The sequence below is a fragment of the Pseudorca crassidens genome, chromosome 12 (genome assembly GCF_039906515.1).
Source record: "Pseudorca crassidens isolate mPseCra1 chromosome 12, mPseCra1.hap1, whole genome shotgun sequence".
Classification (NCBI taxonomy): domain Eukaryota; kingdom Metazoa; phylum Chordata; class Mammalia; order Artiodactyla; family Delphinidae; genus Pseudorca; species Pseudorca crassidens.
Genome location: NC_090307.1, coordinates 4853485 through 4880130, shown reverse-complemented (window position 1 = coordinate 4880130; position 26646 = coordinate 4853485). Strand labels below are relative to the sequence as shown.

General features: G+C 51.6%; 1 protein-coding gene across 1 annotated transcript; it reads right to left on the bottom strand.

The window, feature by feature from the left end:
- Window positions 1–250: 250 nt before the first annotated feature.
- Window positions 251–17764, bottom strand: DIPK1C (divergent protein kinase domain 1C). Its single transcript, XM_067701454.1, has 4 exons — window positions 17579–17764; window positions 8168–8842; window positions 5263–5427; window positions 251–965 (listed from the first exon to the last, which is right to left on the bottom strand). The coding sequence occupies exons 1-4, from the start codon at window positions 17762–17764 to the stop codon at window positions 765–767; spliced, it is 1227 nt and encodes a 408-aa protein (XP_067557555.1). The 3' UTR covers window positions 251–764.
- Window positions 17765–26646: the final 8882 nt, after the last annotated feature.

Below are 26646 nucleotides of genomic sequence, written 5' to 3'. Positions count from 1 at the left end.
CCTGGTCTTCACTGGAGCGGCAGAGAGGCGCCGGGTCACAGACAGGCACTGAGCACAGGCCACCTGGCCCTGGCTCTGCCTTGAATTCACCAAGCCTGCAACCCCTGCTCCCAGGGAGGATGTACTGTGATACGAGATGAAGTGCTCCCTAAAAGCGATGTTACAATCCGTAAAATCCGTTCATTCCTCAAAATGAAAAACACTGTAAACTGTGCTTTCACACCCTTACCAGTACAAACTACAGCTCCCAGAGATAAAACTTGGGTTTTTTATTGTTTTCAATTCCAAAAGCAAGATGACTCGTCTCTGCTAGCGAGGCCCGCGGTGCCAGTGGCTACGCCAGAGAAGGCACCTTCCCCGCCCGGAGGCGCACAGGGCCCACACCCTCACCCGCTCACACACGCGTGCACACACGTCCACACACCTGCGCAACTTTCACGGCCACGTGCGCACTCACCCTCGCGCATGCGCGTGTGCGCGCACGCAGGTGCGCTCTGTGACGTGGTGACGTCTGCAGGGCGCCGGCGGGGCTCTTGCTCCAGCACAGCGGAGCCATCTTCCGAGAACCCGGCGCCGGGACCCCCCTGCTTTGTGTCACTTCGAAGGGGTGACGGGCGAGGCCCAGAGGGGTCCTCAAAGCAGAGCAGAGGGAGGAGGCGGCTGAGGGACGAACAGCGCCGGGCAGCCCCCTCCGCACACAGTAAGCGTCCCCGAGGCCCTTATCCGCGCCGCAGACGCGCTCCCTCACCGCGCGGGGGCCGCGGCTACTCGTCCTCTCGCAGCTCCCGCAGCGCGGCCTGGAGGAGGCGCCGCAGCTTCGCGAGCACGCGGGGCGCCGCGCCCTGGGCCCCCGGGGCCGCGCACTCGAGCACCGCCGCCCGCAGCTGCCGCCGCAGCGGGGCCGAGACGGCGGGGCTGCCGCGGGGCGAGGAGAACCAGTGGCGGAGGATCTTGTCGCAGACGACCTGGGGGAGGGCGGGAGGGGGCGGTCAGCTCAGGCCCGGGGGCCTCCTGGAAGGGCCCTTCCTGGACCCTAACCCGCCCAGCGGGGAAAAGGCCACCCCGGCTGTGGTGGAAATGCCGAGGGGGAAGCTCCGGGTGACACTCAGAAAGGACTGAGGACACTGCAGCAGAAAGTCACAGGCGGGAGCTGCTGCATAAGGAGTGGGCCCTGGGCAGGCCCAAGGCTGCCAGCCCCGCCATCACCGCACCCCTGAGGGCGCGCTTTCTTATCCATAGGTTGGTCACGGTGACAGTCATCGCCACCTGGCAGGGTTGTCCTGAGGGCCCCAGGACACACTGGTGACGAGGGGTATGCAAACGTGATAGTACTTTGAGGCTCACTGAAAAAAAGGTATATTGGAAGGGAAAGGCTGCAGACTCTTTCTGAGGAGCCTTTGAGAGTTTTATTTTAGGAGAAGTAAAAATTAAGCCACTATCTCACAGCCTTTAGTTCTCCTTGGGTATGAAATTCACTGAGGCTGAAGATCTCTTTAAATTCTCCATTTAAACACACTGTCTGTTTTACAGCCGTCATGGTTTCCTCCCTGTTGGATGGAGCGCTGCCTAATTAATATTATGCTCCATTTTTCTATGTCACACTTTATATTAGACTCAGTTAACAAATGCCTCAATTTTATAGAGCTACTGTTTCTATAATTTTGACTTGTGTTTCCCAACCTCTGCAAGACTGAGGATTCTGTTTAAAAACAAATTATCTTATTTCTCTTTTGAGTTGATAATACATTTTCAGGGGCAAACATGGAAAATGTCCCAAAAGATAGGCTGTAAGTCTCCATCCCACTCCTCATAACCAGACACTCGGCTCCTGGCTCTGAGAGGCAACCACTCCCTTGAATGTCCTTCTGGAGAGTCTATAAATATACATGCATTTCCTTTTTCTTTTACTTTACATGGATGGGAGTATATTGCACACACTGTTCTGTAGCTTCCGTTCCCATTTAACGAAATATAAGGGAGAGCCTTCCAAATCAGTCCTTATAAGGATATTCCATTTGTTTTAATGGCTGTACCTCAAATGCATATCATAAATTATTTAGCTAGTTCCCTATTGGTGGAAATTTAGGTTGTTCACTAACTTTTGCTATTATGAAAAATGCTTCAGTACATATCTTGCAGATATCTTTTTCATTTTGCATATGACTAAATTTCTGGAAATGAAATTTCTGGGCCAAGGGGTATGCATATTTTTTGTTTTGATAGATATTGCCAGATTGACCCCATAAAAGTTGTACCGAGTTACACTGTCATAGCAGCGTATGACAAGAATGCCCTCAACAACACGTGTCGTCTTTCTTTTTTGTTAACTGATGAATGAAAATGGTTTAATTTGTATTGCTCTTCTTATCGGTCAGGTTGAAAGTATCTGTGCTTCCTTTCCAGTGAGTGGTCAAGGTGATGTTCTTTGCCCACATTTCCATCAGATTGTTAACTTTTTTCATATTGATATGTAAATGCTCTTTATATATTAAGGACATTAACCCCCTGCTTAGATTGGTTTCCTGGGGAGCAGACTGTAAGGTGGAGGTTTGCATGCAGGGATTTATTGAGGGTCGTTCTCAGGAACCATCTTTCCATGGAACTAAGGGAGGAGGAAAACTTCTGGTACTGGAATGGCCTACAGAGTTTTCCTTATAGAGGCCAGGGGGCTGGGCTTTGCATTTCCCGCCTCCCCACTGACCAATCACTAGATGCTGCCCCTGGGATGTGGGGTTACCGTGAGCCAAGGACAATGCTGGGGGATGCCGTGAGTCTCAGCAGCTCTGAGTCTCAGACAGATAAGGGCTGTCTCTGTCCTCTATGCTCCTCGTCTGTAAGAGGAGTTGCAAATATTTTGCCAATTTTCTCATTTAACCTTTAAATTTGCTCATATTTTTTGTAACTTTGTTTTGTTTTTGCCATGTGGATTTTTTAAAAATGGTTAAATGTGTCAGTTGTTCCTCTTATAGCCTCTGAACTTTGTTCTGTACTCAGAAAGGCCTTCCGAACTCTAGGGTAGTACTTTAAATTCTCCCAGTTTTTTCTGGAACATTCAGGATTCCATTTTTTAGGTGTAAGTATTTGAGCCGTCTGAAGTTTAGTTTGATATAAGGAGTGGACCAGAAGTTAATGTGATCATTTGTTGTTCCTGAATACCCACTTTACCAGCACCACTCACTGTATAACCCAGCTTCCCTCTCACTGGCCTGAGAGGCTGCCTTTATAACATACTGAATACCCATATGTCATTAGGTATACTTATGCAATTTTTAAAAATTCTATTCCTTTGATCTGTCAATCAACTGATGCAGGGCAGGGATTTTTTTTTTTTTTTGAGTAAAAGTGTAAGTTAGAAAAGTAATACATACCACCGTAGAAAATTTATAAAATATAGGGCAAAAGGAAGAAAGTAAAAATTATCTGTAATCCTATCATCCGTAAGTAATTGCTTTTGACGTTTTCATATCTTCTTTCCCAATCACGTACTACTTAACGAAAATGAGATCATGGGTAAATACTGATTTGTAACCTGCATTTTTTCGCTTAATGAATGCTTCATATTTTCTCATATCCTTAAAGGAAGCGAAATTTCGTTTCTAGGTCTTTATTCAAAGGCATGAATCAGAAAAGGTGCACAAATGAAATTGCTCAGCTAAAGAGAGTATTTCCAACAGTCATGCACCCTCCAGAGGGATGTAGAATTTCACAATCACGTTAACAATACAGACTCTTACCTCGATTTCTCTGAAGCCTCACCTGTTAATTAATAGCATTTTAACAACTATTCCCAATAGTTAAAGGTAAAAAATTATTATCGCTGGGTTTTAACTTGCATGTCTTTGAATAGTAAGATTAAATATTTTCCAGGTTCTCTGTCTGTCTGCACTTCAGCTCCCGTGTATCTGTCATATGTTCTTCTCTTGCCAGTTTTGTGTGTGTGTACCTCTCCCCGCTTAACGGCTCTGTAAGAGCCGTTTATATATTAAGGATACAACCCTAGTCTCCAGTTATGCTGCAGAGGGCAGGTGTTAGTGTTTCCACTTTGTGGTTTGAGGGCACAGGGTGGTTGATGCTCTAGTGAAAGCATATTGTTCCCACATCTGGAGAAGAACGATTGCGCTGCAGACCCACCGAGGGTGTGAGTCCACGTTACGTTGTAGAGGCTGCCGAGTCAGGGCCTTGTTCGGCCTGGTCCAGGACCGCCAGGTTAACTACACAGCTGTCCAGGTCTCCCCAGGTCAGTCCTCTGTGCCGGCGTGACTCAGCCTCAGGCTCTGGCCCCATCACCAGGTGTGCACCGGGGTTATATTGGCCTTATGGGCTGGAGGATTGTACACAGACTGCGGTGGAGGTGAGACTGCGGAGTGGACTGGCTAGGAGAATGGAACACTAGGAGGGCTGAGGCTAGAGCACAGATCAGCGGTGGTGGAGGTGCGCCCAGCTTCCCTGCTATGACCTCTTCCTGGTTGTGGTCAACACCTGTGAGCCCAGCTCATCCACACCCACCTGAGGGCCTGGAGTGAGGGCCGGGAGCAGACAGCTTCTGCCGGAAGAGGGGAGATGTCTTCCCAGTGCAGGGTTCTCCAGCCCCACATCTGGGTCTCCCTCACTCTAGCCTGGATCCTAGAGCTGGAAGCCAGGATGGGTTCCTACTTGTCACTGGTCTCCTGGATGTGGGACCCATGCACTTTCTCCTTCTATTAACCACCTGCTGGCCTAACCCCTTGCCTGTCGGATCTGTGGTGTCACCCACCCTCTCCGGTTTGGCCAGTTTTCAGGACTGCTTTGCCCTTTTTCTAGATTTATCCTTGGTGAATCAGTCTCTGGGTGCTCATTCTGGGTGTGTGTGTGTGTGTGTGTGTGTGTGTGTGTGTGTGTGTAGATGCAGAAATTAGACCTAGAGAGAAGGGCTACCCAAGTCCCCATGGCTCTGGGGGACCCAGTAAAGGCTGTGCTGGGAGCACCATCCATTAACCCCATGGGGTCACTTGGCCGACAACCTCCGGGGTAGACGACTAAGAACAAATGATCCCCGTCTCCCACCATCCCTGCCCTTACTGGACACATCGAGCCCAGGTGACATGGCAAGGGTGATGACCTTCAGCTACATCACCGGGATGTCACAGTGTGGCAGGCAGAGGCACCCAGAGAGGACAGGGTCCCCCCTGAGAGAGGACAGGGTCCCCCCCGCAGAGAGGACAGGGTCCCCCCCGCAGAGAGGACAGGGTCCCCCCCTCCGGAGAGGACAGCAGCATTGCTCACCTGCAGGTTGCTGTTGGTTCTCTGGGCTCCACACCTGTGCACTCGCAAATCACACTTTGAAAAACAGTCAAAGAAATTGCAGTCTTCATCTCCCGTGCAGTTCTGCTCAAGAATTTCCCTCATTTTAGGTTCAAAAAAGGCCATGTCCACGTCAATAGCCACCACCTGTAATTGAAACAGCACACGCCTCTCAAGAGGACCCCCAAGGCCGCAGCACAGAGGGAGCCCTGCAGTATCACCCCACCCCGTTCCCCTTTGCAGGTGCAAGTGTCACAGACTTCAGGGGTCACAGAAATCTACCAGCAGGGAAGAGGGGCCAGGTTGTGCTGGGGACATACAAGCCACCGGCATAGATGGCATGGCAAGGCTTTAACTGCAGAAAGGACCTTTGTGGTCACCAGTGAAAGCCTAGCATGTGCAACTAGTATCACTTTCCATCTTTAAAAGTTTTCTCAGATTTAAAAGTTGAATCTCTGAAATATCTTTAAAATGAATTGGTTTCCCCTTCTGTTGCTTTGTCACTTTGGTTTCTGACATTCAAGGCTCAGGAACACAAAAGCTGTGAGACACAGGTAATCTATCCCTATGAATATAAGCAACAAAAGAAAACTACATTCAAGGGACAGGTGGAGGGTGTGATGGTGAGAGTGGGGTGGGCAGTACGTAGGTCGTCTATTTATGCTGTCTGTTACCTGAGGTGACTGGTTTCCAGCTGTGGGGAGCTGGGGGAGTGCAGGGAGTGGCAAAGCCAAAGTTCGTAAATTAGGGTCGATACATATGGACCCTGGTCCAGCAGCATCAAAAACTAAGTCCCACTATCAGCGTGAAAATGTGATGAGCCCCTGGAATTTCAGATTTATCTTCCTAGCGTCAACCCAAATAGACTTCAAAACCAGAAAAAGAATAATGTCTAAATTATGCAGATGTTCCTCCACCACCTGAATTTAAAAAAAAAAAAAAGATGAGCTCAAACCTGAGAAAACCTGGACTCTGCCCAAATCAAGCCGTGTATAGCTTCAAGGTATTAAAGAGCTATTAGAAGACTCGATGAGGTTAATGGAGTCTGTGGCATTTCACAAGCCTTCACAGATCAACCTCAAAATATCGGCCTTCTCCCTTTGGTAGCGTCTCAAAAAAGTGTTCATTTACATCTCAGTTCTCTGCAAAGTCAGGAGGCACATTCCCAGGTGGTTGTTTCTGTTTTTTCCTTCAAGATTGATGCCAGAATGCAGTAAAGCTTCTTGGGGATTATCCAGTAAAACAGAGGAGGGAAAAATACTTTATTTCAAAATATGTGGAGAATAATGAAAACAAAGAACAGGGAACTTTTCCCTATTTAACAGCCTTGTCGAATTACTAATCCAGGCTCTGCAAACAGAAATTACCATTTTAATCAATTTTTCCTATCTTATTATTCAGACAAAAGAAATAGCTCATTTCATTATTTATACTGGTTAATACACTAGAAATATATGAGGCTGTGCTAATGAGTCTGTTGTCTTTCATAATTTATTTGGGGGGCTACAAGACACTTCTTTTGATAGTTCCTGGCCATCTCCCCAGCTTCCCCTGGGCCCCGGTGGAATTTCAGCTCCCTGTTACTTCTGTCTTCTGGCTCTGATTGTTCCCTGTTCATCTCCCAGGAAGAGCCAAGTTTATTTTTTAATTTTAGTGTGTGCTGTAGAATGGATTACAGCTCCTGGAAGCATAACTCTATGCACCTAAAATAAGAACAGTAACAAAATGAACAGAAAAACCTGCCTGAGGATTCTTAGATAACATCGGGAGAATCCTAAAATTTTTCCTGCACAAAATTACCTAACTTGCATCATCTTCAGACATCGTCCTAGCATCAGACTAGAACGGATTGACGAGGATTATTTTGTTCTCCACTGAAAAGTGTGCCTCTAGAGCAGGAAACATCATCTGTTTGAAAAGAGCACTTTCTGGCAATAGTTTGGGAGCAAGAAGTAAAGATGTTTTCCTAGTTCTTTTGCAACCGCCGGACAGATTCTCAAGACCTGCAAGGGGGGACCCGAGAAAGTGAATGACTGCGAGTCATCCATTCTTAACACGTTACCTGAAGGACAGCGCTCCTTCCCCACTGCAACACGGACCAAAGGGGGAACCCTCCTGCTGGTCCGTCGGTTGCTAGTTCTCACACTGAGTGTGCATCAGAATCACCTGGAGGGCTTGCTTTTAAAACACAGAGGGCCGCATCCCACCCCGGAGCCCCGGGCCTCCTGCTGCTGCTTCTCCACCTCGGTCCCTTCTTTGTAGGCCTGCACTGCCTGGAATGGGACATAAAATGCACCTGCCTTCTGCAGAGCCTGCAGAGGCTGACATGTCCACCCGGGAAGGATTCTCCCTTGTGTGAGGCACCAAAACGCCAGTTGTCCCTCTAGAAGTCTCACCCACAGAAGGGAAACTAGAACGTCTCCAGAGGAAAGTATTAGAAAAAGTTGCCCATCATCCTAGAGCATGGACACCTTGAAAACAGTGTCCCCCTACGGAGCCTTTGTACAAAGGCTCCCAAAGGCCGTCCTCTCTCCTCATCCTCCGAGGCTCCTTGTCTCCTGAAGACTGTTTTCTGCACAATTTGCTTGCTTTCAAAATAGCCCTAAGAAGACGCGAAGTCGCTTTGGAGAAAACAGAGCAGCCCTTAAGGACGACAGACCACGCCTCCCGCTGCGAGCGGCCGTCCTCCCAGTTCGGCACCGGGCAGGCGCCTCTGTTCTTTAAATTCTGTCATTCCCACTCGGAAGGTTTGGCAGGTCGGAGTTGTCCTGGCTAGAAGGTTGCATAACGCTGCAGGGTCTCCCCTGATTTCAGAAACCCCCTCGTTTAGGACCACCCAGACCCAAGTCTGCCCTCCACGGGCGAAACACACGCCGCAGCCACTCACCGTGAAGTCGCTCCTGATGGCAAAGTTCTCGGGCTTGACGTCGCAGAGGTGCAGGCGGTGCGAGAAGTCGTGCTCGAAGTGGCGGACCATGTCCAGGAAGCTGAGCGCCACGCCGCTGAGCGCGCGCGCCTGGGCCCGGCCGCCGCGGGCCGCGCCGTCCAGGGGGAAGAGGGCCCGGAGGCGGGGGCTGCCCGCGGCCAGGTGCTCCACGGCGTAGAAGTGGCCGCAGGAGCCCAGCACGGGCGGCGCGTGCGGGCTGCGGCCCCGCAGCAGGCTGAGCAGGACGAACTCCTCCTGCTGCAGCAGCGCCCACAGGCTGGCCAGCTGACCCCGCAGCCGGGGCCCCCGCCGCCCCAGGCCCAGCCGCCCCAGGCCGCCCTCGGCCAGCTCCAGGCCCAGCGCGCTCTTGACCTCCCCGGCCGCCAGCAGGAGGAGCTCTGCCTCCGGGAAGCCCTGGCCGCCGGCCTCGGGCTGGCCTTCCAGGAGGCCGAGCGGCGGGAAGCTGGAGAAGGCTTCCTCCTTGGACTTGAGGACCACAGGCCGGCCGCGCCAGTCAGCCTGCAGCACCTTCTTGCCCCGCTCGTAGTACAGGCAGCGCCGGTACCGTAGCTGCCCCGCCACGCACAGGTCCTCGCACAGGTCTCCGCCGAGCGCGCCGCCCCGGTAGTCCTGGCACTGGAAGGAAGGGGACAGTCGGTTACACCGTGGAGGGGCAGCGAATAGACACAAGGCTGGTCCCCGCACCCAGCACGCTCCTAACAGCTGTGCAGACCATCTTCACCAGAGTGAACCACGAGGCTACTCGGGTCAGAGAGGAATTATGAAGTCAAAGGTTTGAGAGCTTCCCTGCTGGCACAGTGCTTAAGCGTCCGCCTGCCAACGCAGGGGACACGGGTTCGAGCCCTGGTCCGGGAAGATCCCACATGCCGCGGAGCAACTAAGCCCGTGCGCCACAACTACCAAGCCTGCACTCTAGAGTCTGCGAGCCACAACTACTGAAGCCCGTGAGCCACAACTACTGAAGCCCGTGTGCCACAACTACTGAGCCCACTTGCTGCAACTAGAGAAAGCCCATGTGCAGCAGTGAAGACCCAACGCAGCCAAAATAAATAAATACATTTAAGTTAAAAAAAAAAAAAAAAAGACTTGAAAGAGTGCCTCAAGTTTGTTCTCCATCAGGCCCAGGTCTTAGGAAGCAGGTCTCTGCCCTCCCCCACTTCCAGCTGAGGTGGGTGATGCTGGCAAAGGCCTTTGGCAGCTGCGTTCAGTTTCCTTGACTGTCAGCGAAAGGGCTGGGCCAGGCCCGTGGTTCCCAACTCTTGGCCTCACGTCAGGGTCACCCAGAGAGCTTTCAACCCCCGGTCAAGTACAGGTCAGCCAGACCTCGGGAGGTGGGTCCCCGGCGACCCCAGGAATGGCCCTTCCTCTAGAACCTCTCCTTGCACCCACTGTGGTCGCCGGGAAGTGGTATGGCTATAAGGCCAGCAGGCTCTGGGGGACTGCGGGGTCTGGAGAGCCCACTGCAGGAAACAGGAGGCAGGAGAGGCCTCGTGGCTGGCGGGGCAGGCACTGGGCGCCTGCAGAAGAGGAGCCCTGCAGGGTAAATTCCAGAAGCGGGGGGTGTTCGGTTCCTGGGGGTGGTGAGGAAGGCACTCAGGGACCCTGAAATGGGGAACTTCTCCTAAATGTCAGGCTCTTAGGCCCTCCTGCCACATGGGGGACCTGGTGACCCCACCACGACACTGCAAGCATCCGTGCTAAGAATACAGTCCAGCCAGGCCCTGCCCTTCAGACCTGCTAGAGGGGGAGCAGGAGATGCCAGTGTGAAACCGATTGAAAGGGAGGATTATTATTCTGTTCTCTTTCTTTTTTATCTCTTTCAGGAAACCTAAACCTCTGGACCCACGTTTATTAGAGGTTGAGCCTATTTCCTGACTCCACCTGTTTCCCCCCAGATGCCTCTTCCTCCCACGTGGGCAGAGGCAGGTCAGGTATGTACTTATATGCTGGCCAGACTCTCTGGTGGTTCTGTGCTGCTCGGCTTTAGTAACCCCAAGGAGTTTGTATACAGCTCCTTCAAGTCGGAAAATACACCTCCAATGCTTGGATATGTGAATAATCCCCAAATCCAAAAAGCTCGGAAAACTACAAGTTTTTCCATGACTCGTTCACCCTCATGGAGTGTCACATCCGACTGAAAAGATGAGAGCCTATTTATGGTCTGAGTGTATTTGACCTGTGACTTTGCATATACTTCGCTGCAGAGGTATTCATCAGCTGGATTTGTCTGATTACGGGTGCTGCCTCATGTGCAAAATAGAAGGTATATATATGCGGCATATTATCTAACACCCCAAACAGTGTGAATTCTAACACAGGCCTGGCCGCAGAGCACTGGATAAGGGATGGTGGATCTTTATAAATACTCCCAGTGACTTGTTGAAAGCACATAACCAAAACGCTCATTAAAAAGATATACTGGGCTTCCCTGGTGGCGCAGTGGTTGAGAGTCCACCTGCCGATGCAGGGGACACGGGTTCGTGCCCCGGTCCGGGAAGATCCCACGTGCCGCGGAGCGGCTGGGCCCGTAAGCCATGGCCGCTGAGCCTGCGCGTGCGGAGCCTGTGCTCCGCAACAGGAGAGGCCACAACAGTGAGAGGCCGGTGTACCGCAAAAAAAAAAAAAAAAAAAAAATATATATATATATACTCCCTGTTCTTAAAACAAGTATCTGGATTTCAGGGACCGTTTCAGGCAGTAACTGGACAACAGCCCCAAAGGACCAAGACAAGCCATCAGACCTGACCCCCCCAGCTTCCTGCTGAGGGGCTCCCACAAGCTGCTTCTCCTTTGCCACGTTAGATCTCGGCGCCGCACCGTGTTGGGCGGTGGGGATGTCACGCTTGCCAAACCCAAAGATGCACGTGATGGTCCCGATCCTGGAGTCTGGGAGTGCACCCTGTTTGCCTGGGGCTCGCTTTTTGTCTTTGGAAAACAGACAACCATAATGCAGCTGTATTAATAAACACCCATGAAACTGTTTTAAATACACTTGATGCTGTGTACATCTTGCAATTTAACTTAACACCATTTTGGTCAAATGCCATCCTTTTACTTTTCATCCTGGTACCTCTTTCCAAGGCGTGGGGTCATAAGAGGAGCATCAAAGGATCAGGACCCTCTGAGTGACTCTCTCTGCTTGGAATTGCTTCCACATCACGGTGCCTCGGAAGAAAGCATCAGCTGATTCTGGTTCCTCTGAGACCTTTCAGGGTAATCTTAGAGGTAAGGTGGGAATGCAAGGTTTAAATGATTGAGACTCCCAAGAGTAAAAAAGGTGTGAGTGACGGAAGTAATGTGGGCTGTTCATTTTACCTGCTGCAGCTCTGTTCTATTTTATCTGGTATTTACAGAGTTTCACATCTCTGTAACAAGCCTGACAAGAAAAGGCAACATTTCTTTTTCTTTTTTTTTATAAATTTATTTTTGGCTGTGTTGGGTCTTTGTTGCTGCACGTGGGCTTTCTCTAGTTGCGGCGAATGGGGGCTACTCCTCGTGGCAGTGCATGGGCTTCTCATTGCGGTGGCTTCTCTTGTTGCAGCACTGGCTGTGGCCGCGCGGGCTCAGTAGCTGTGGCTCGCGGGCTTTAGAGCGCAGGCTCAGTAGTTGTGGCGCACGGGCTTAGTTGCTCCGCAGCATGTGGGATCTTCCCGGACCAGGGCTCGAACCCGTGTCCCCTGCACTGGCAGGCGGATTCTTAACCACTGCGCCACCAGGGAAGCCCAACATTTATTTCTTGATTGCCTTATGAAGCCCCTAAGCCCTTTGAGTATATCCAAAATGGTTTAATTCAATTCCATAATCCTTTTTAGAGTGTCATCAAATTTGTAGTTTAATCAAAGGTGTTTTTGTATGAAGGACAGAACAGAACTGGAAAAGAAAGAAAAGCAGATGATACAATCGAGTTTGGTAGGAGGAGATGGATCCTGAGCTGCGAGCTTCAGAATCCTGCTGTGCTGCGCCGAGGGGAGAGGCATGGGGAGGGCGAGATAGGGGTGTGGGCCCTGGCTGGGCCACTGCCGGAGAGCGGGGAGTGCCGAGGGTGTCAGCTGTGACTGCCCAGGGCCTTCACTCTCCTCATCTAGAACTGCGGCTGAAATTGTCACTGGCCATGAGAGACACCTGTGGGCCCAGAAGCCCGCTCCACACCCCGGGGGTGGGGAGGGGCCGTGGGCAAGCTGCCTTGGGCGCACCCAGCCACCTTCCAGCTAACAGTGCTGTGTGTGAGCTGAGCCACGATCCAGCTACAGGTGCCGGGCTCAGGCTCAGGCATCACAGAACGAGGTGGCTGCCTTTCAGACTCCTCAAGTGACAGTGGAGTGTAAGCAAGAAAGGCACATGGCCAGGCTTGGCTTTGGGGCCAGCTGGGTTTGCCTCTGGGCTCAGCCTCTTGCTGGCCTGTGGCTTGTTTCCAAGTCTGTAACATGGGATGATGACACTGTGTCGTGGGAGACCTGTAAAGGTCAACCAAGGCCATGGGTGCGGAGGACCTGGTGGTCTCTGAATTCTAGTTCCCTCCAGCCCTGGTCATTAGAAGGCAGGGGGCTGGGGAGGCTTCTTTCTGGAGAGATACACTCGAGCTCAGTTTTGAAAGATGAATTGCGAGTCTGCCTAGCGGACCAGGAGGGAGAGAGCAGGGAATGACCTGCCGAGGAACCCACAGATGCGAAGTCGCTCGAGTGTTCAGAGAACCGGACAGTTCAGGGGAGCACAGGGCAGGGTTAGAGCAAGTGCCGTGCGTCAGGGACTGGGCGTCCTGCCAGAAACGCCACTTGCTCTGTCTCCACCTGACAGAATGCTGCCCCCTGCAAGGGTTGGACCCACCTTCCCTGGGAGGCCGCCCCACCTGCCAGTGGGAATTCTTGTCTCCTCGGCCCCAGGTTCCATTAAATAACCCCCGTGAGCCTCCATACCATCCCCGGCCCCCGCTGGCTCCCCACAGCATGGTGTTTTCTACGAAACTGTACCGCGTCGATGAAGTCAAATTCAAATTGAACCCATACGAGATTTGCCCCTGCAAATTTAGAAGGCAGTTCCAAACGGGTTGCAAGGACATTTGGCATATAGTCTGCTGATTTTGGAGGGGAACGTTACCTTTGGCTGTTTTTTTCTGAAGGTCAGCATGTTGAGGTATAGGCATACCTCCAGATGGCTGGCAGCTTGCAGGGAAGCTGCCGATCAGGAAGGGTGGGCAGTGGCGCTGGGCGCCCAGAGCCCTGCCGGGCCACCAGCTACTGGAGGTGTTGTCCTAGGTTTCTGACCTAACTTTCCGTGCCCCGGCTACCTCGTTTGTCACGGGAGATCGCAGGGGTAGTTAGTGCAGAGCTGCTCTTTGTCGTCACCCTTTGTGATGAAGCCTTTTTGGCACATCAGTCCCTGCTCTTCTGATACAGAATGTAAAATTCATCCACTGTGGCTCTTCTGGTTACCAGAGTTCCAGTGAGTTCTGTAGGATCTTTTTGCATGCCTGTGCTTGCTAAACTCAGAGAAAGACTTAGCTCGGCTTTTAAAAACCAGTAAATTTACAGATTACAAGTTTACAAGCTAGTTAAGCAGTGTCATCGTGTTAGAGACAAGAGTGAAATTATCTTATTAGCAGCATGTCCTATTGAGGTAGCTAATTTTTTTAAACTCAATAGAAGTAATGTACTTTTAACTCCATTTTAAAAAAAATCACTTTCCTCTGGATATGAGGAGGCCCTGACTGCCATCTTGAACAGGTACATTTCTGTACCCAAATGTGTGTGCATACAAAATCCACAGGTATCAGATTTTAAGATAAGCTGGGAAAAAAACCAAGTTAATAAAGTCTCATTATAGTTAACTGGCATTTTTAAAAAATTAATGAAACTCACAGCGAATTCATATTTCTTATAGGTTGTGTGCAAACGCACACTCCCAGCAGCCCCAGTTCTTGCAGAAAGCGTTCTCAGTGGTGGTTACTTAGAACCTCCCTCTCTGGCTTGTATCTCGGTTCTCAGGCAAAAACAAAACCTGTCCTCTCTAGTCTGGGAAACCGGTGACAGGGTCTCAGAGGTCATGCCCAAGGGCTGGGTTTTCTTTTGTGTGTTTGTTTTTGTTTTTAAGGAGAATTAAGTTCCTATGCGGTTAGCAGCCCTTATATCTCACGGTGGAATTCCTTCATGGAGCAGTCACGCTGTGCGTTGCAGAACCTCAGAGCAATTAGCCAGGCCACTCTGCAAGCCTTCTTGACCCCTGGACAGCTTAGAAGATAGACATCACATACGTGGCCAAAGCACTCATTCCCTGCTATAAAATCTCTCTGGGTATGTGCCCTGGATGCTGTAGTCCCACTGGGACCTTGGGTTTCTATCAGAGCAAAGAAAGATAAGCCTGCCCTGTTAAAAAGAAATCCCAGATGTAGGCAGCCAAGTTAAGCCACATCAAGACCTAACCAGCCGGAAGGGACTTAAACCTTCTGAATAACAGAGAGTCTGTGGGAATCTTTTTGAGATGCTTTGAAAGTGATGTGCTATAGAAGGGTTAAGTATGCCCAGTTGTTAGTTACTTATGGTTTTCAGTATTGGAGGAGCCAGTTCTGTCACGGGGTCTCTACTATCAGAGGCACATCCTGGCTCCACGACACAGTAACCGTGTGAATCGGGACAAGTTACTTCACCTCTCTGGGGCTCAGTTTCGCCATCTGTGAAATTGGAGGAGTAAAAGTACGTACCCCGCAGAGGCTGAGATTAAATGAATTAATACGTGTAAAACTACTTAGCACAGAGCCTGCCCCGAGTGAGCCTCAGCGGGCACCCGCAGCATACGTCCCCGCCGCCCTGGGAGGCGCTCTGCCTGCAGAACCGGAAGCAGGGCCTGTGAACGGTCAGACCCAACGCTAGTCAGCCTGGCACAGCCTGCTGACACGGTTCCCTGGGAAAGTGGGGCTCTGGAAACCTCACAGAGATGTCTTGATTACGGAATGAGCTGAAAAGCCGCAGGAAAAAGGGGGGCTGCCGTCTGCCCAGAAAATTCTGAAGCTGGAAGACCTGGGCTCGACTCTGGAACCAATCCAGTTGGCTCTTCCAACACTCTCTTGAGACTGGAGTGTGCGGGGCCCCCTCCAGAGGTGGGGTGAGGCTCGGGGGGGCCCCAGCGCCCATGACTCCCCGCTCCTAACCAGCCCCTCAGCTTCATCCTCAGATTCTCCACCTGCCTGGCGTGAGGGCCCGGGAACGTGCTCAGAGGTTCACAGCTCCCTTGGCTTTGCCCAAGGGAAAGGGGTTCCCTCTGGCTCAGCTGCGGCTGTTCCTTTGGTGCTCTGGGATTCAGAGTGAAAGCTAATGAGAGTCTGGAGGCCAGTCAGAAAAATAACAGCCAGTTTTATTATTAAGGATAAAAGCCAGGCAGAATGAATTGAAAGGACCGGCGGAGCTGAGAGACAGAGGCTCGATTCAGTCCTGGGAGGCCACAGTGCCACAATGCCAGCCTCTGCGTGGCCGCCAGGGCCCGGCAGAGTCTAGGATGTGGAGACTGGGGTCCTATTCAAACCTCAGTCTAGTTCACAGTGTCCTGGGTGAAAGGGAGCCACGGTGCTGGGTGGGGTTCCCGCCAGCAAATCCAGAATGGAGAGGGTAGAAAGGGAAAGTCAGGTCCTGAGCAGAGCGTGAGAAATGGCGGCCTCAAAGGGGGCCTCCAAATGACGCTCCCCCCAAAAGCAGGTCATTGAGAACTGGTCAGGTGAACTTCAGGCAGACAGACTGACATGGTATTTCAGATTGTCCTTTTGGCAACAGAAAAGATTGGCTGCCACAGGAGACATGTTGGTTCAGCCTCCAAACAGAATTGGTTTTAATTTATGAGCTGGAATGCTGGGAAAGTTATGATGAGCAATGACTTAAGTTATACTAGGCTATTTAATTTCCATTAGGCTTTCTCTCACTTAACCAAAGGTAAAGAAATGAAAAAATAGTGTTTGTTTTTTATTTTAATCTAAAAGACTATTATATTATTTTTGGTACATGGGTAGTCATCCTGGCCAAGCTATTCATTTTATACTATAATTAGTCAATCAGTCTCCCCAAAACAGAGGGAAAAAAATCTTTATCAGTGAAAGGAATTTTTAGAGGAGTTATTGAGGAAAATCAATGAGCTCTTGTAACTTAAAGAAAACTTGATAGAACGTCAGTGTAACAATGAACAGATAAATGGATAGATTATTGATAGATAGGTTGGAGGGAATCGATGAGTATCTCACCAACGTTATGATCAATTCATGCGGACACGTCAGACTCAATTAGGGAAAATGATTTGGTCTAGCTTGTCCAATTCACCTCATTCCTTTAGTTTTTCCAAGCTCACTTTTTAAAAAAATCATTTACTTGAAAGCCTTTATGCTACCACGTTTTGAAAACCTACAATCTCAGAAGGCTCACCCAGATGTAAGCAATTGGACTGAAAACTTCCCATGAGTTTCTTGAAGATCTCTTAGAAAATAGATCACTTTTCACACCAAATACTGAGATGGTCAGTATTTTAGGAAGTGAGTAATTACTCAATCAATGTAACAATAGTTGCCTTTACCTTCACCTTGGCCTTCCTTTTAGGGATTCCTGCCTTTATCCAAGTCTCCTAATGCGCTTCATCTTCCGAACCAAACAGAGAGACCAAAGAGCAGCCGGCGTTCGGAATCAACTAATGCGCCTCTGGGGCCCAGAGCGCGCAGCAGCAGCCTGCAAACCCAGGTGTTTCTTTCTCTCCCTAATTGCCGGGCTCAGCTATGGAGCCCCCAGGCCCTCCCCTGTCCGGAGACCCCGCTCGGACCCCAGGGTCCGACCGCCTCCCTCGCGCTCCGTTCGCCTGAACGCGCTCTGTCTTGGGTCCCGCAGACCGCGCCGGGGAGAGCAGCGGCTCTGGGGCGCAGCGAGGCGGGGGCCGGGCCCTGCGAGCCGTCTGCATGGGGCTCGGCGAGGTGCAGCCCAGGCTGGACTCGCCGAACAGCGGCTGAGCGACCGAACGGCGAGTCCAGGGGCAGGGGCGTGGGCTCCCCGACCCGAGCCCTCAGCGGCCCGCGCCCCGAGCCCCGCTGTCCGAGTCGGGAGACTGGGAACAGACCCGAACACTTGCTTTAGGAGCGCGGGCTGGGGGCGGCGGGAGAGCAGTCGGGCAGGAAGACTCTCTTGGGACAAAGGACCAATTTGGGCGAAACGGGGGGAGACATCCCCGCCCGCGCACAGAGGACTCCCGGGATGGAGACCGCATCCCACGCACCGTGTCCGGGTCCCCTCCCCTCGGTCCACGGCCGTGCCCAAGTCCCCGGCTCCCGGGGCCCGCGGAGGGTGTCCCAGCCCGGCGCGCGGCGCGGGGCAGTGCGGCGGCGGCGACACCTACCAGCGCGGCCAGGATGCGCCGGCTCTTCTCGTCGGTGCAGCGCTCGGAGAGGACGCCCGGGTGCGCGCGGAGCAGCAGCGCGGCCGCCAGCACCCAACCCGCGGTCCACGCGACGCAGACCAGCAGCGCGCCCCGCCCGCACCACCCGGGCCGGCCCCGCGAGCCTGCCGCCCGCGCCCGCGCCATGGCCCGCCCGCCCCGCGCCCCGCGCCCCGCGCCCAGCGCCCAGCGCCCCGCGCCCTGCGCCCCGCGCTCGCGTCTGGGCTCGGCGGCCCGGCGGGGGAGGGGCGCGGGGGAGAGGCAGAGCGGGCGGAGGGGAGGGGGCGCGGGGGAGAGGCAGCGCGGGCGCCCGGCCCGTCCTGGGGGGCGGGGATGAGGGGGGTGTCCCGCGGCAACAACCCGCGCCCGCCCGAGCAGCCGGGGTTCAGTGGGTGTCCGCGCGCGGGACGCCCTGCTCCGCCCGCCTCACCCCGCCACCGTTTGCACTTTTTTTTGCACCTTTTCCCCAAGAAGACCAGCTCCTTCCTGGTACCGACTCTGCGTAGAGTCAGGCTCGCCCCGTTTAGACTCCTGGCTCCCCTGAAGACAAGCTCTCGCCCCTTCTCCGGGCGGCTGCTCGGCGCCCTGCACTCTCTTTTACAGACCCCCGCCCCTCGGACCCCTGGGCGCCCTCGGCTGCAGCCCTGACCCCCCATACCCCCACTTGGGTCTCCTCCGAGTGCTTCCCGGGGTGAGATCCTGAGTCGGGGGTCCGGGACAGTCTGGGAATGTCGTGGCGGCCCCCGCCCGCCCTTCCCAGGCAGCTCCTGAATCCCACCGCCGTCTCCCAGACTGCCAAAAACTCCAGGGTGTCCTTGCCAGGGGTGAAAAAGCGCCGCACTCTTTAAACGTTTCCCTTCCCCCTGGCGAGGAGGAGTCGTTCACTGAATGTATCTAAACCTGTGTTTCTGTGTATCTGCAACGTCCTCTGGGGAGCAGGCTTCCACGTTCCATCGCAGTCGTCCTATGAGGTAGGCAGGAGCCCCGGCCTTCAGAGCTGCCCCTGGTTCTTTCCAGCCCTCCCTGACCCCACCCCAGCTGCCCTCCGCTCCCTAAAAGCGTTTCTCCCCTAAACGGAGAGCCAGGGCGGGGGAACTGTCACAGCCAAGGCCTCTGAATGCTGCCCCCGCTCCTGCATTCACTCAACAAAAGCTTATTCAAGGCCTGTTGTACAGCCAGCCCGTCCCGGGAGGTCAGGCCCTACCTGACCGCCCTGCACCTAAATTTCACATATTCCCACCCTCCACCCGCAGTGAGGGGCTAACAGGAGTTACTCTCACCCTGATGGAGCATCCTGTAATCACCCCTGAGGAACTGGCTTCTTAACCTTGTCTATTCTGCAACTTGCTGGTTTAGCTTTCAGTTTCGTGGCCCACTGGTGAAGTTCTCCAGGAATTATGAAGCATCCAATTAACAAATGCTCAGCCCTCAGGAACACTTTGGGTACCCCGCAGCTATTCCCTAATGCAACAGACACTTGGGATTTGGGGATCACTTGGCTGGTAACAGTAGTGCCTGTTCGAGTTCCTTCTGTGTGACCGTTTCTCCCACCTCCACCCTACCAGCCCCCCCCACACAGGGCACACCCCACCAGAAGAACCACGTGGGAATATTTCCCTAGGCTGGCTCTATGAAAACTTGGTCTCTTCTTTTAAAATATTGCAGTTGTGGAGTAAAGGAGGCATCCTAGGACGCTGCTTTAAAATCTTGGCTTGGGGCTTCCCTGGTGGCGCAGTGGTTGAGAGTCCGCCTGCTGATGCAGGGGACACGGGTTCGTGCCCTGGTCCAGGAAGATCCCACATGCCGCAGAGCGGCTGGGCCCGTGAGCCATGGCTGCTGGGCCTGCGCATCCGGAGCCTGTGCTCCGCAATGGAAGAGGCCACAGCAGTGAGAGGCCCGCGTACCGCAAAAAAAAAAAAAATCTTGGCTTGATGGTGTAAAGCTGATTCCCTGTCCCAAGAATTTTATTGGGAGGGGGCAGGAATAGGAAAAAAAATAAAATACAAAAGTGTTAACACTTCTCCTTTAAAACCTAGGTGTGCAAACCACAGGGGAAAAGCAGAACATGAAAGCAAAATTGATATGAGGATTTGCAAGGTAAGTTCTACTTTCATAAGTTTTAAAAATACATTATTAATAATACTTCTTTTGGCATTTTTATAAAGAAAAGTATACCAAAGAAAATGATAATCCCACAGTAAAGAGATCCTTTAAGCATTCAGCATATTTTAAATTGAAATATAGTTGACATACATGAGCATCGTTTTAAAACAGAAGGTATCGTACTCTCTAGAGCCAAAACAAAACGCTTAGAATGCAGAACTTACACCGGCTGCCACCCTCTCGTGCGGTTTGTACGCTGCACAAAGCCGCGGAGGGGTGGATGGGGCTGAAGTCCACCAGAGCCCACGCCACCAGGCCCTTTTCCTGGGCGCCCCATCCGACTAGAGGGGATGCCTTTTTAAATGACCTGTGCAAAGGGGGCTTTTTTGGGGATTCACATGACAGTGCCTTACAGGCCAGCTGTACCCTGGGTACTAGATACTCCCCTAGAGCAGCAAACAACTAAACAAATAATTACATTAGCAATAAAACGTGAAGCTCTGGCTTAACAAGCAAGGTAAAACGAGTCTGGTCTCATCTCCCAGGAACCAGCGTGCTGGTAGCACCAGCTGTAATTCCCAGGCAGCCTTGGCGGGGCCCGGCAGGGAGCCTGCAGGTCAGGATGAGGGGACAGGCAGAGCTGGGAGAGCGGCTTGGCTCAGTGCAGGTTTCACATGGAGTTGATCTGAAGAGTCTTTGACTCCTTCAAAAAACTGTATGAAATCCAAGAACCACTTTTCCCCACTCCCTTACCCAGACTGTGAAAACTGAAGTCATAACACTAGAAATGGCTTGAGTGCAGTGACCCTGCCAATCATACTCTGGTCACACAGATATTCACAAGGTGGTTTTCCTCTGTCTTGAAGGAGATGGAGACGTGTCTCTTTATAACCACACGAGGCAAAAAGTCCTCTGAGCCGGTGATAGGGGCCCGGGGGTCCAGGGCCCTGTGCCCACACTCAGGCACCACCACAGCCAAGCAGAGGGAGTGTACTAACCAGGGTGCGTCTGCTTTAACTAAGCACTTAGACTAAACTGTATTTGTTCACTTACTTCTTCCATCAGACCAGAGGCTACTTGAGGGTAAGGACTGCGTCTCCCAGCACCTAATCTGATACCTGAATCAAAGGAGGTCCTTAAAGACCTGCTAAAGAAATGAGTGGAATATGTATCCTAGCTTTTCCTCTGAAAGGTCAGAAAACTTCGAGCACCCTGGAATTTTTCTTGAGAAAGTGCTTTTAACACATAAATATTTCTCTCTGATTTCCTGAGGCTAAATGGAGCAATCCAGACACGTCACAGGGTTAGGAATACGTTTGAACGTACGCTTTGGATTCTGAACTCATCTATTGGCAGTTGAACTTGTCACTGAGAACAGGATATGAATATTTTGATTATAGGCCTTTCTTGGAAGAAAAGGTAAAATTCTATAGTTTCGGCTCTGATTATATTAGACAAATAGGTTTATTAGTGCTCAATTCTACTACATTTCTATGAGCTCATAAAAGTATTTTTCTTCCTGAAAGGACTTTGACAACAACAAATATCTCTGTGTTTGTATAGTACTTGGTATATTCCCAGACATTAGCTCATACAATTGGCCTAGCAACCTGGTAGGGTGGATTGAGTGAATGTTGTTATCTAATATTTCATAGAAAAGGGTAATGGCCTTTTTTTTTTTTACTATCATCTGTTAGTGGGAGTGACAGGGTTAGAGGCTGACTCACCTTCTTCTAGGTGTTATATTCTAACGCCTGTTTCCATGTCAGAATTGCCCACCTTAGAAGTGAGGGGGTGAAGTGTTCTATGCACCTCACAATCATTTATTGACGTATCCTGCCTCAGGCCAAGAAAGTTTCAAACATTTATCAGCTTTACCAGTCATTTGCAAAATTACAGTTGGAATAGGATTCTAGCTCATGCCCAGCTTTGCCATGGTCTCTGTGGCCCTCTCCCAGCAGTGGCGACCACATTTGCACAAGGGTCAAAGTGCAGGAAAGGGGAGGCCACCTTTCAGAAGGGGGCGAGTTTCCGATCACCTGCGGGGTTGCAGGGTGAGGGAGGATAAGCCTGAAGAAAATGAGAGCCAGACAAACTTGCCTCCCCACTCAAGAACATCTCCCCTCAAACTCATCCCACACTTCAGCAAGTTCAGCTGCTCCGTGGTTGGGGTTTTACTTTTTCCAGATGCTTGCCTTGCTTTCCTCCGAAGCGAGACCAGCCTGTTTTAAAGTGAGAGTTTTGTTTGGAAAGGAAGAAGTTACTTCATTGTCTGGGACCAGCCTCGGGGTGGGGATGGGAGATCTGGGTGTAGGTCTCTCTGGGAGCCCTTTATAACCAGAAGCCTGGGTTCCAAGAGCCGAGGAGAGAAGAGCTTAGAACGGTTAGCAGAAACCTGGGGCTTCTCCCGCACTTTTGCCTGGACTCCCCAGATCATCTAGTTCATAAAGATCAGTAACTGTTTCACCGTGATTCGGGAGAATTAAGAAGAGGTGAAGGATGCGGGCACAGATGTAGTGTTAGGATCTCCTTTCCCGCATGGTTGCTAACAGCAACAGCTGGAAGTTACCTCAGCGTGTGTCCTAGGGGTTGGGTTGATAAACGGTGGTCATCCACTGGTGGAACCATGTGTACTGTCACCAGAGGTTGGACCTGAAGCCTGTGTTGATAGGAAAGGTGTTACTGGAGAAATGGTCCTTTTTCCTGGCCCTGCACCTTCCCTTCTCAGTGCACACCCCACGTCTTCTTAGGGAACCACACCTCTCACGCTCAGTCCTGTGGTTTGTTCCGAAATGCAGCGGCGGTGAGGGCTTGTGAGAAAGCCCACTGAGGAGAACAGAGACACAAGCTCCCAACCACAGGGCTGGTCCGGGGCTCCCAGCAGGCCAGTGGGACGGAAGGGACTCACTTCTCAGCGTTGTTGGAACCGTAGGGAAAGAGGAGGCTTCTTCCCCCTGAGGATGCCAGTGCCGGGCTCTGAGGATGCGGGGGCTAGAGGGCTATCACACGAGGATCTGCTGGAGGATGAGGCCAGCCTCGAGGAAGGAGGGCATGGGTTGCAGGATTCCTCAGGACTTCGTGTGAGCGCCTGACTTTTCAGTTACCCAGTGGATAGATTCCCTTTGTGGCTGAAGCCAGTTTGGGCTGGGTTTCTGACATTTACAATGGACAGAGTCTTGGTCAATAGACATTCATGATACGTCATGGAGTGAAAAGGCAGGTTTCAAAACATTATGTTCCATCTTAGTGTTTAAAAGCATACCATATACTTATTTATAGACACAAAAAGTCTTGGAAAGAGACATCACAATGTATGTTATCTCTAGCTGGAGGAATGACAAGTGATTTTTCTTTTCTTCTGTTAATTTTCTAATTTTAAGTAAGACAGGCATGCCTTATTTGTGTAATGAAAAAGCGTTTTTATTTAAGGAGATGAATTACAGGAAGAGAAGCAGACATCAGGGCTCTGGGATCAGTAGCTTCTAGTCTCAAGAGCTGCTGTGATGCTGGACGTCTGAGAGGTGCAGCCCTTGGCCATCCTGAACCACTTTGTAAGGGCTGGTTCGTCTTCTGTGACCTCTCAGCCTTGTTCCTTTTCCTGTAATAATGCTTACCGTGGTGGGAGTTCATTCATTCATTCATTCATTCACTCACTCTGTAAGCGCCGCTACTCTAGTGTTAAAGATGTCAAGATGAATGACACAGGGTCTCAGTCCTCCTTTGCTGGGAGCAGATGCTCTACAGCGTGGAATTCTCTGCAGAAGGATCTGCTGCATCTCTGCTCCTCTCTGTTCCTTCCTGACCCCCCAGGCCCTCTGAGGGACCCTGCCAAAGGACAGGTCTGGGGCTGATGTTGCCAAACCTCTGCTGGACCCAGGACCACCTGCTAGGCCTTGCGCTGCACGGGCACACGGGGATCCCGCCAGGACTGGAGTGGGAGCCCCGGGGGGGGGAGGGGCTGTGGGCCAGGCCACGGGATGATAGAGGTTCTTTTCTCTTTCATCCTTGTCATCTACCAGGAGCCAGAGAAAGCCTCTCACCATCTGCCCGAAACTCAGGAACAGCTCCTGCCCTTCCCAACTCCTGCCTGGAAGATGAGGGGACACAATTTCCTCCTTCCTGAGGGCAGGTAGCCTCCTAGATCAGAGACCCTCCACACCTTAGGTTTTCAGATTGCTGGGCTGTAGCCGTCGTCATTATTTTTTCACAAATTTATTGAGGCACGTTTTACATACCTGAAATTTACTCCGTTTTAGGTGTACATACAGTTCAGTGATTTTCAGTAAATTTACAGGGGCTGTGCAACCACTCACACCATCCGGTTTGGGAACATTGCTGTCACCCCAGAAAGATCTGTCTCGGGCACCCATTTGCATTTGCTGCCTGTTCCCGCCCCCAGCCCCAGGCAGCCACTGATCTGTCTCTGTAGGATTGCTTCTCTCTGGACGTGTCATCTAAATAGAATCGTACAACAGGTGTCTTTTGCTTCCGGCTTCTTTCGCTCAATTTCGTGTTTCTGAGGTTCATCCGTGTGGTAAGAGCATCAATCCTCCATTCCTTTCGTATTACTGCATGGTGTTCTATTGTATGGACAAGTCACGTTGTTTATCCATTCATCAGTTGCTGGACATTTGGGTTGTTCCCACTTTTTGGCTGTTGTGAATAATGCCGTTATGAACTTTTACGTACACGTCTTTATGCGAACACACGTTTTTATTTTTCTTGAATTCGTAGGGATGAAATTGCTGGGTCTTATGTAAATTGACCTCTAGCTTAAGGAACTGTCAAACTGTTCCAAAGTGGTTGTACCGTTTTACATTCCCCTCAGAAATTACAAGGATTCCAGTTTCTCCACGTCCTTGCCAACACTCATTATATTGGTTCTAGTGACTGTAAAGTGGCATTTCATTGTGATCTTAAAGTGCATTTTCCTCACGAAGAGTCATCGTATTATTTTCCGTGGCCAGAAGTGACCCCACGATTTGTGTGATCACTCTTTCCTTGTCCTGCAATTCGGTCCGGTGATGCTGGTTAAAGGGATGGGAGCTAAAGGCCGGCAGGCACTCAGCATGGTTTCCTGAGCTGTCTTGAACGTGAGACTCTGGAACCACCCACTGCAGTCTTTGCTGTGCTGTTTTGCTGGTGCCTTTGCTGTGTGTTAAGGTTGGCCCGAAATCCTTGCACAGAACAAATCACTGTGTTCCTTGCAGGGTTCGCCTTGGTCGTATAAGCCTTGGAGTTTCCTAACCCCCCACACAGTTGCACTACATTGTTTGGGACAAACTTTAGGAAATCTCTGCCCTTCTTCTGGCCTCCTTTCTTGCATTTTCATTTCAACTCAAGACACAGCTGCTGGTTGGAATTTCCCTCCAGGACGAGGGGAGCAATGGGACTGATCACACTCCTCCCTCCCACCCGGAGCGCCTGCTCCAGCCCACATCGTGTGTGCGGTGCTGTCTTCGAGCAAGCGCACGAGAAAGACCGGTATCACGCCTATCACATTCCCGTGAAAGCACCTCGCGGGGAAAACATGCAGCCTGCGATTTGGCCTCGAGACTCCTACACAAGGGCTCTTAGGAAAGGGTGACATTCCAGAACTTATTTCCCTTTTGGCGAATGACATGCCGCTCTGCAGGGAGCGTGCTCCACCCTAAAGTGTGCCTGAAATAGTCTGCAGCTGGAACTGCTCACCTAGCTCAGAGCTGGGTCCTGTTAAGGGGGTCTCCTTCACCAGCAGCTGAAAGCAGAAGGCCCTCAGCTCTGGTGGGTCCAGGTTGCTGAAGTCGGGAGAGCCTAATGCCTTTGCCAGATATACGTCCTGAAAATACCGATAGTTCTGGGATGAGATTCTTCTCACCAGGTTATTGGATGTCAGCCTATGAGAAGACACAGTGTCAAGTCACCCCCATTTCCCCTCCCCTCCCATTAACCTTGGCTCTCCAAGTGCTGTTGAGAGACAGCGGTGGCCTCGTGAGTGAAAAAGATCGCACTATTACATCCAAGAGGTTGTGCCGCCTGAGCCCCACTCCCCAGAAAGCATCTCCCAGCTTTCACCTCCTCAGGGTAGCGGGCTAGACGCCGAGGAATTCAAGACGAAGAGACACTGCTTTTCCCAGTTGGTGGGAGAACCAGGTTTGTCAAACACACACACACACACACACACACACACCCCCAGGTGTTCAGACAGTGGCGGGTGGAGCGAGGGGAGGGGAGTCAGGTGAGACCCTGAGGAGGTGGCCCTGGTGCTGACTCTTGAGGGTGGAGCAGGGGCCACCAGTAATGAAGGAGGACCCAGGCCTCCACAGTGAAGACACGGAGGTGCAGACGGAGGGCCTGGGGCGGGGCCCATGCAGCGGGGGACAGAACAGCCCAGCAGGCAGTGCATCACACAGCGATCAGGACCCTGGGTCTGGAACGTGGCAGTCGGCTTCCTGGTCCAAGAAGGTAACTCATAGCTCTATTGAGGTGGGACTGGAGGCTGCCTTTGGGGAGAGGAAAGGCCCTCATCCTGGATGGAAACCTGGATGTGAGGCCTCAGAGGACCAGCTGAGACCTTTAGTGGCCCCCAAAGCACTGAAAGGGTGGTGGCACCCCACCCCCCAACTAAGTCAGCATAAAAATAACCCTCAGCATAAATTAACTGCTTGGAAGTCTAACAAATTTAGCTTTCCCCGTGATGATTATTCCATTGCTTCTCATGAAAAATCCAAAATAAAATGAAATACTTTCCACACATATTTTGAGTTTTCGTGCCATCCATGTGTCCTAAGCCTGTGCTCACAATCCCCACTGAAAAATGCACTCAACGTCGTATGTGCTCAGCAGATTGCAAAGTAAAACAACAGTGAGCTATCACTACACGTCTATTAGAATGGCCCAAATCCAAGCACCGACAAAACCGTCCTTCTAGTGAGGACGTGGGGCAA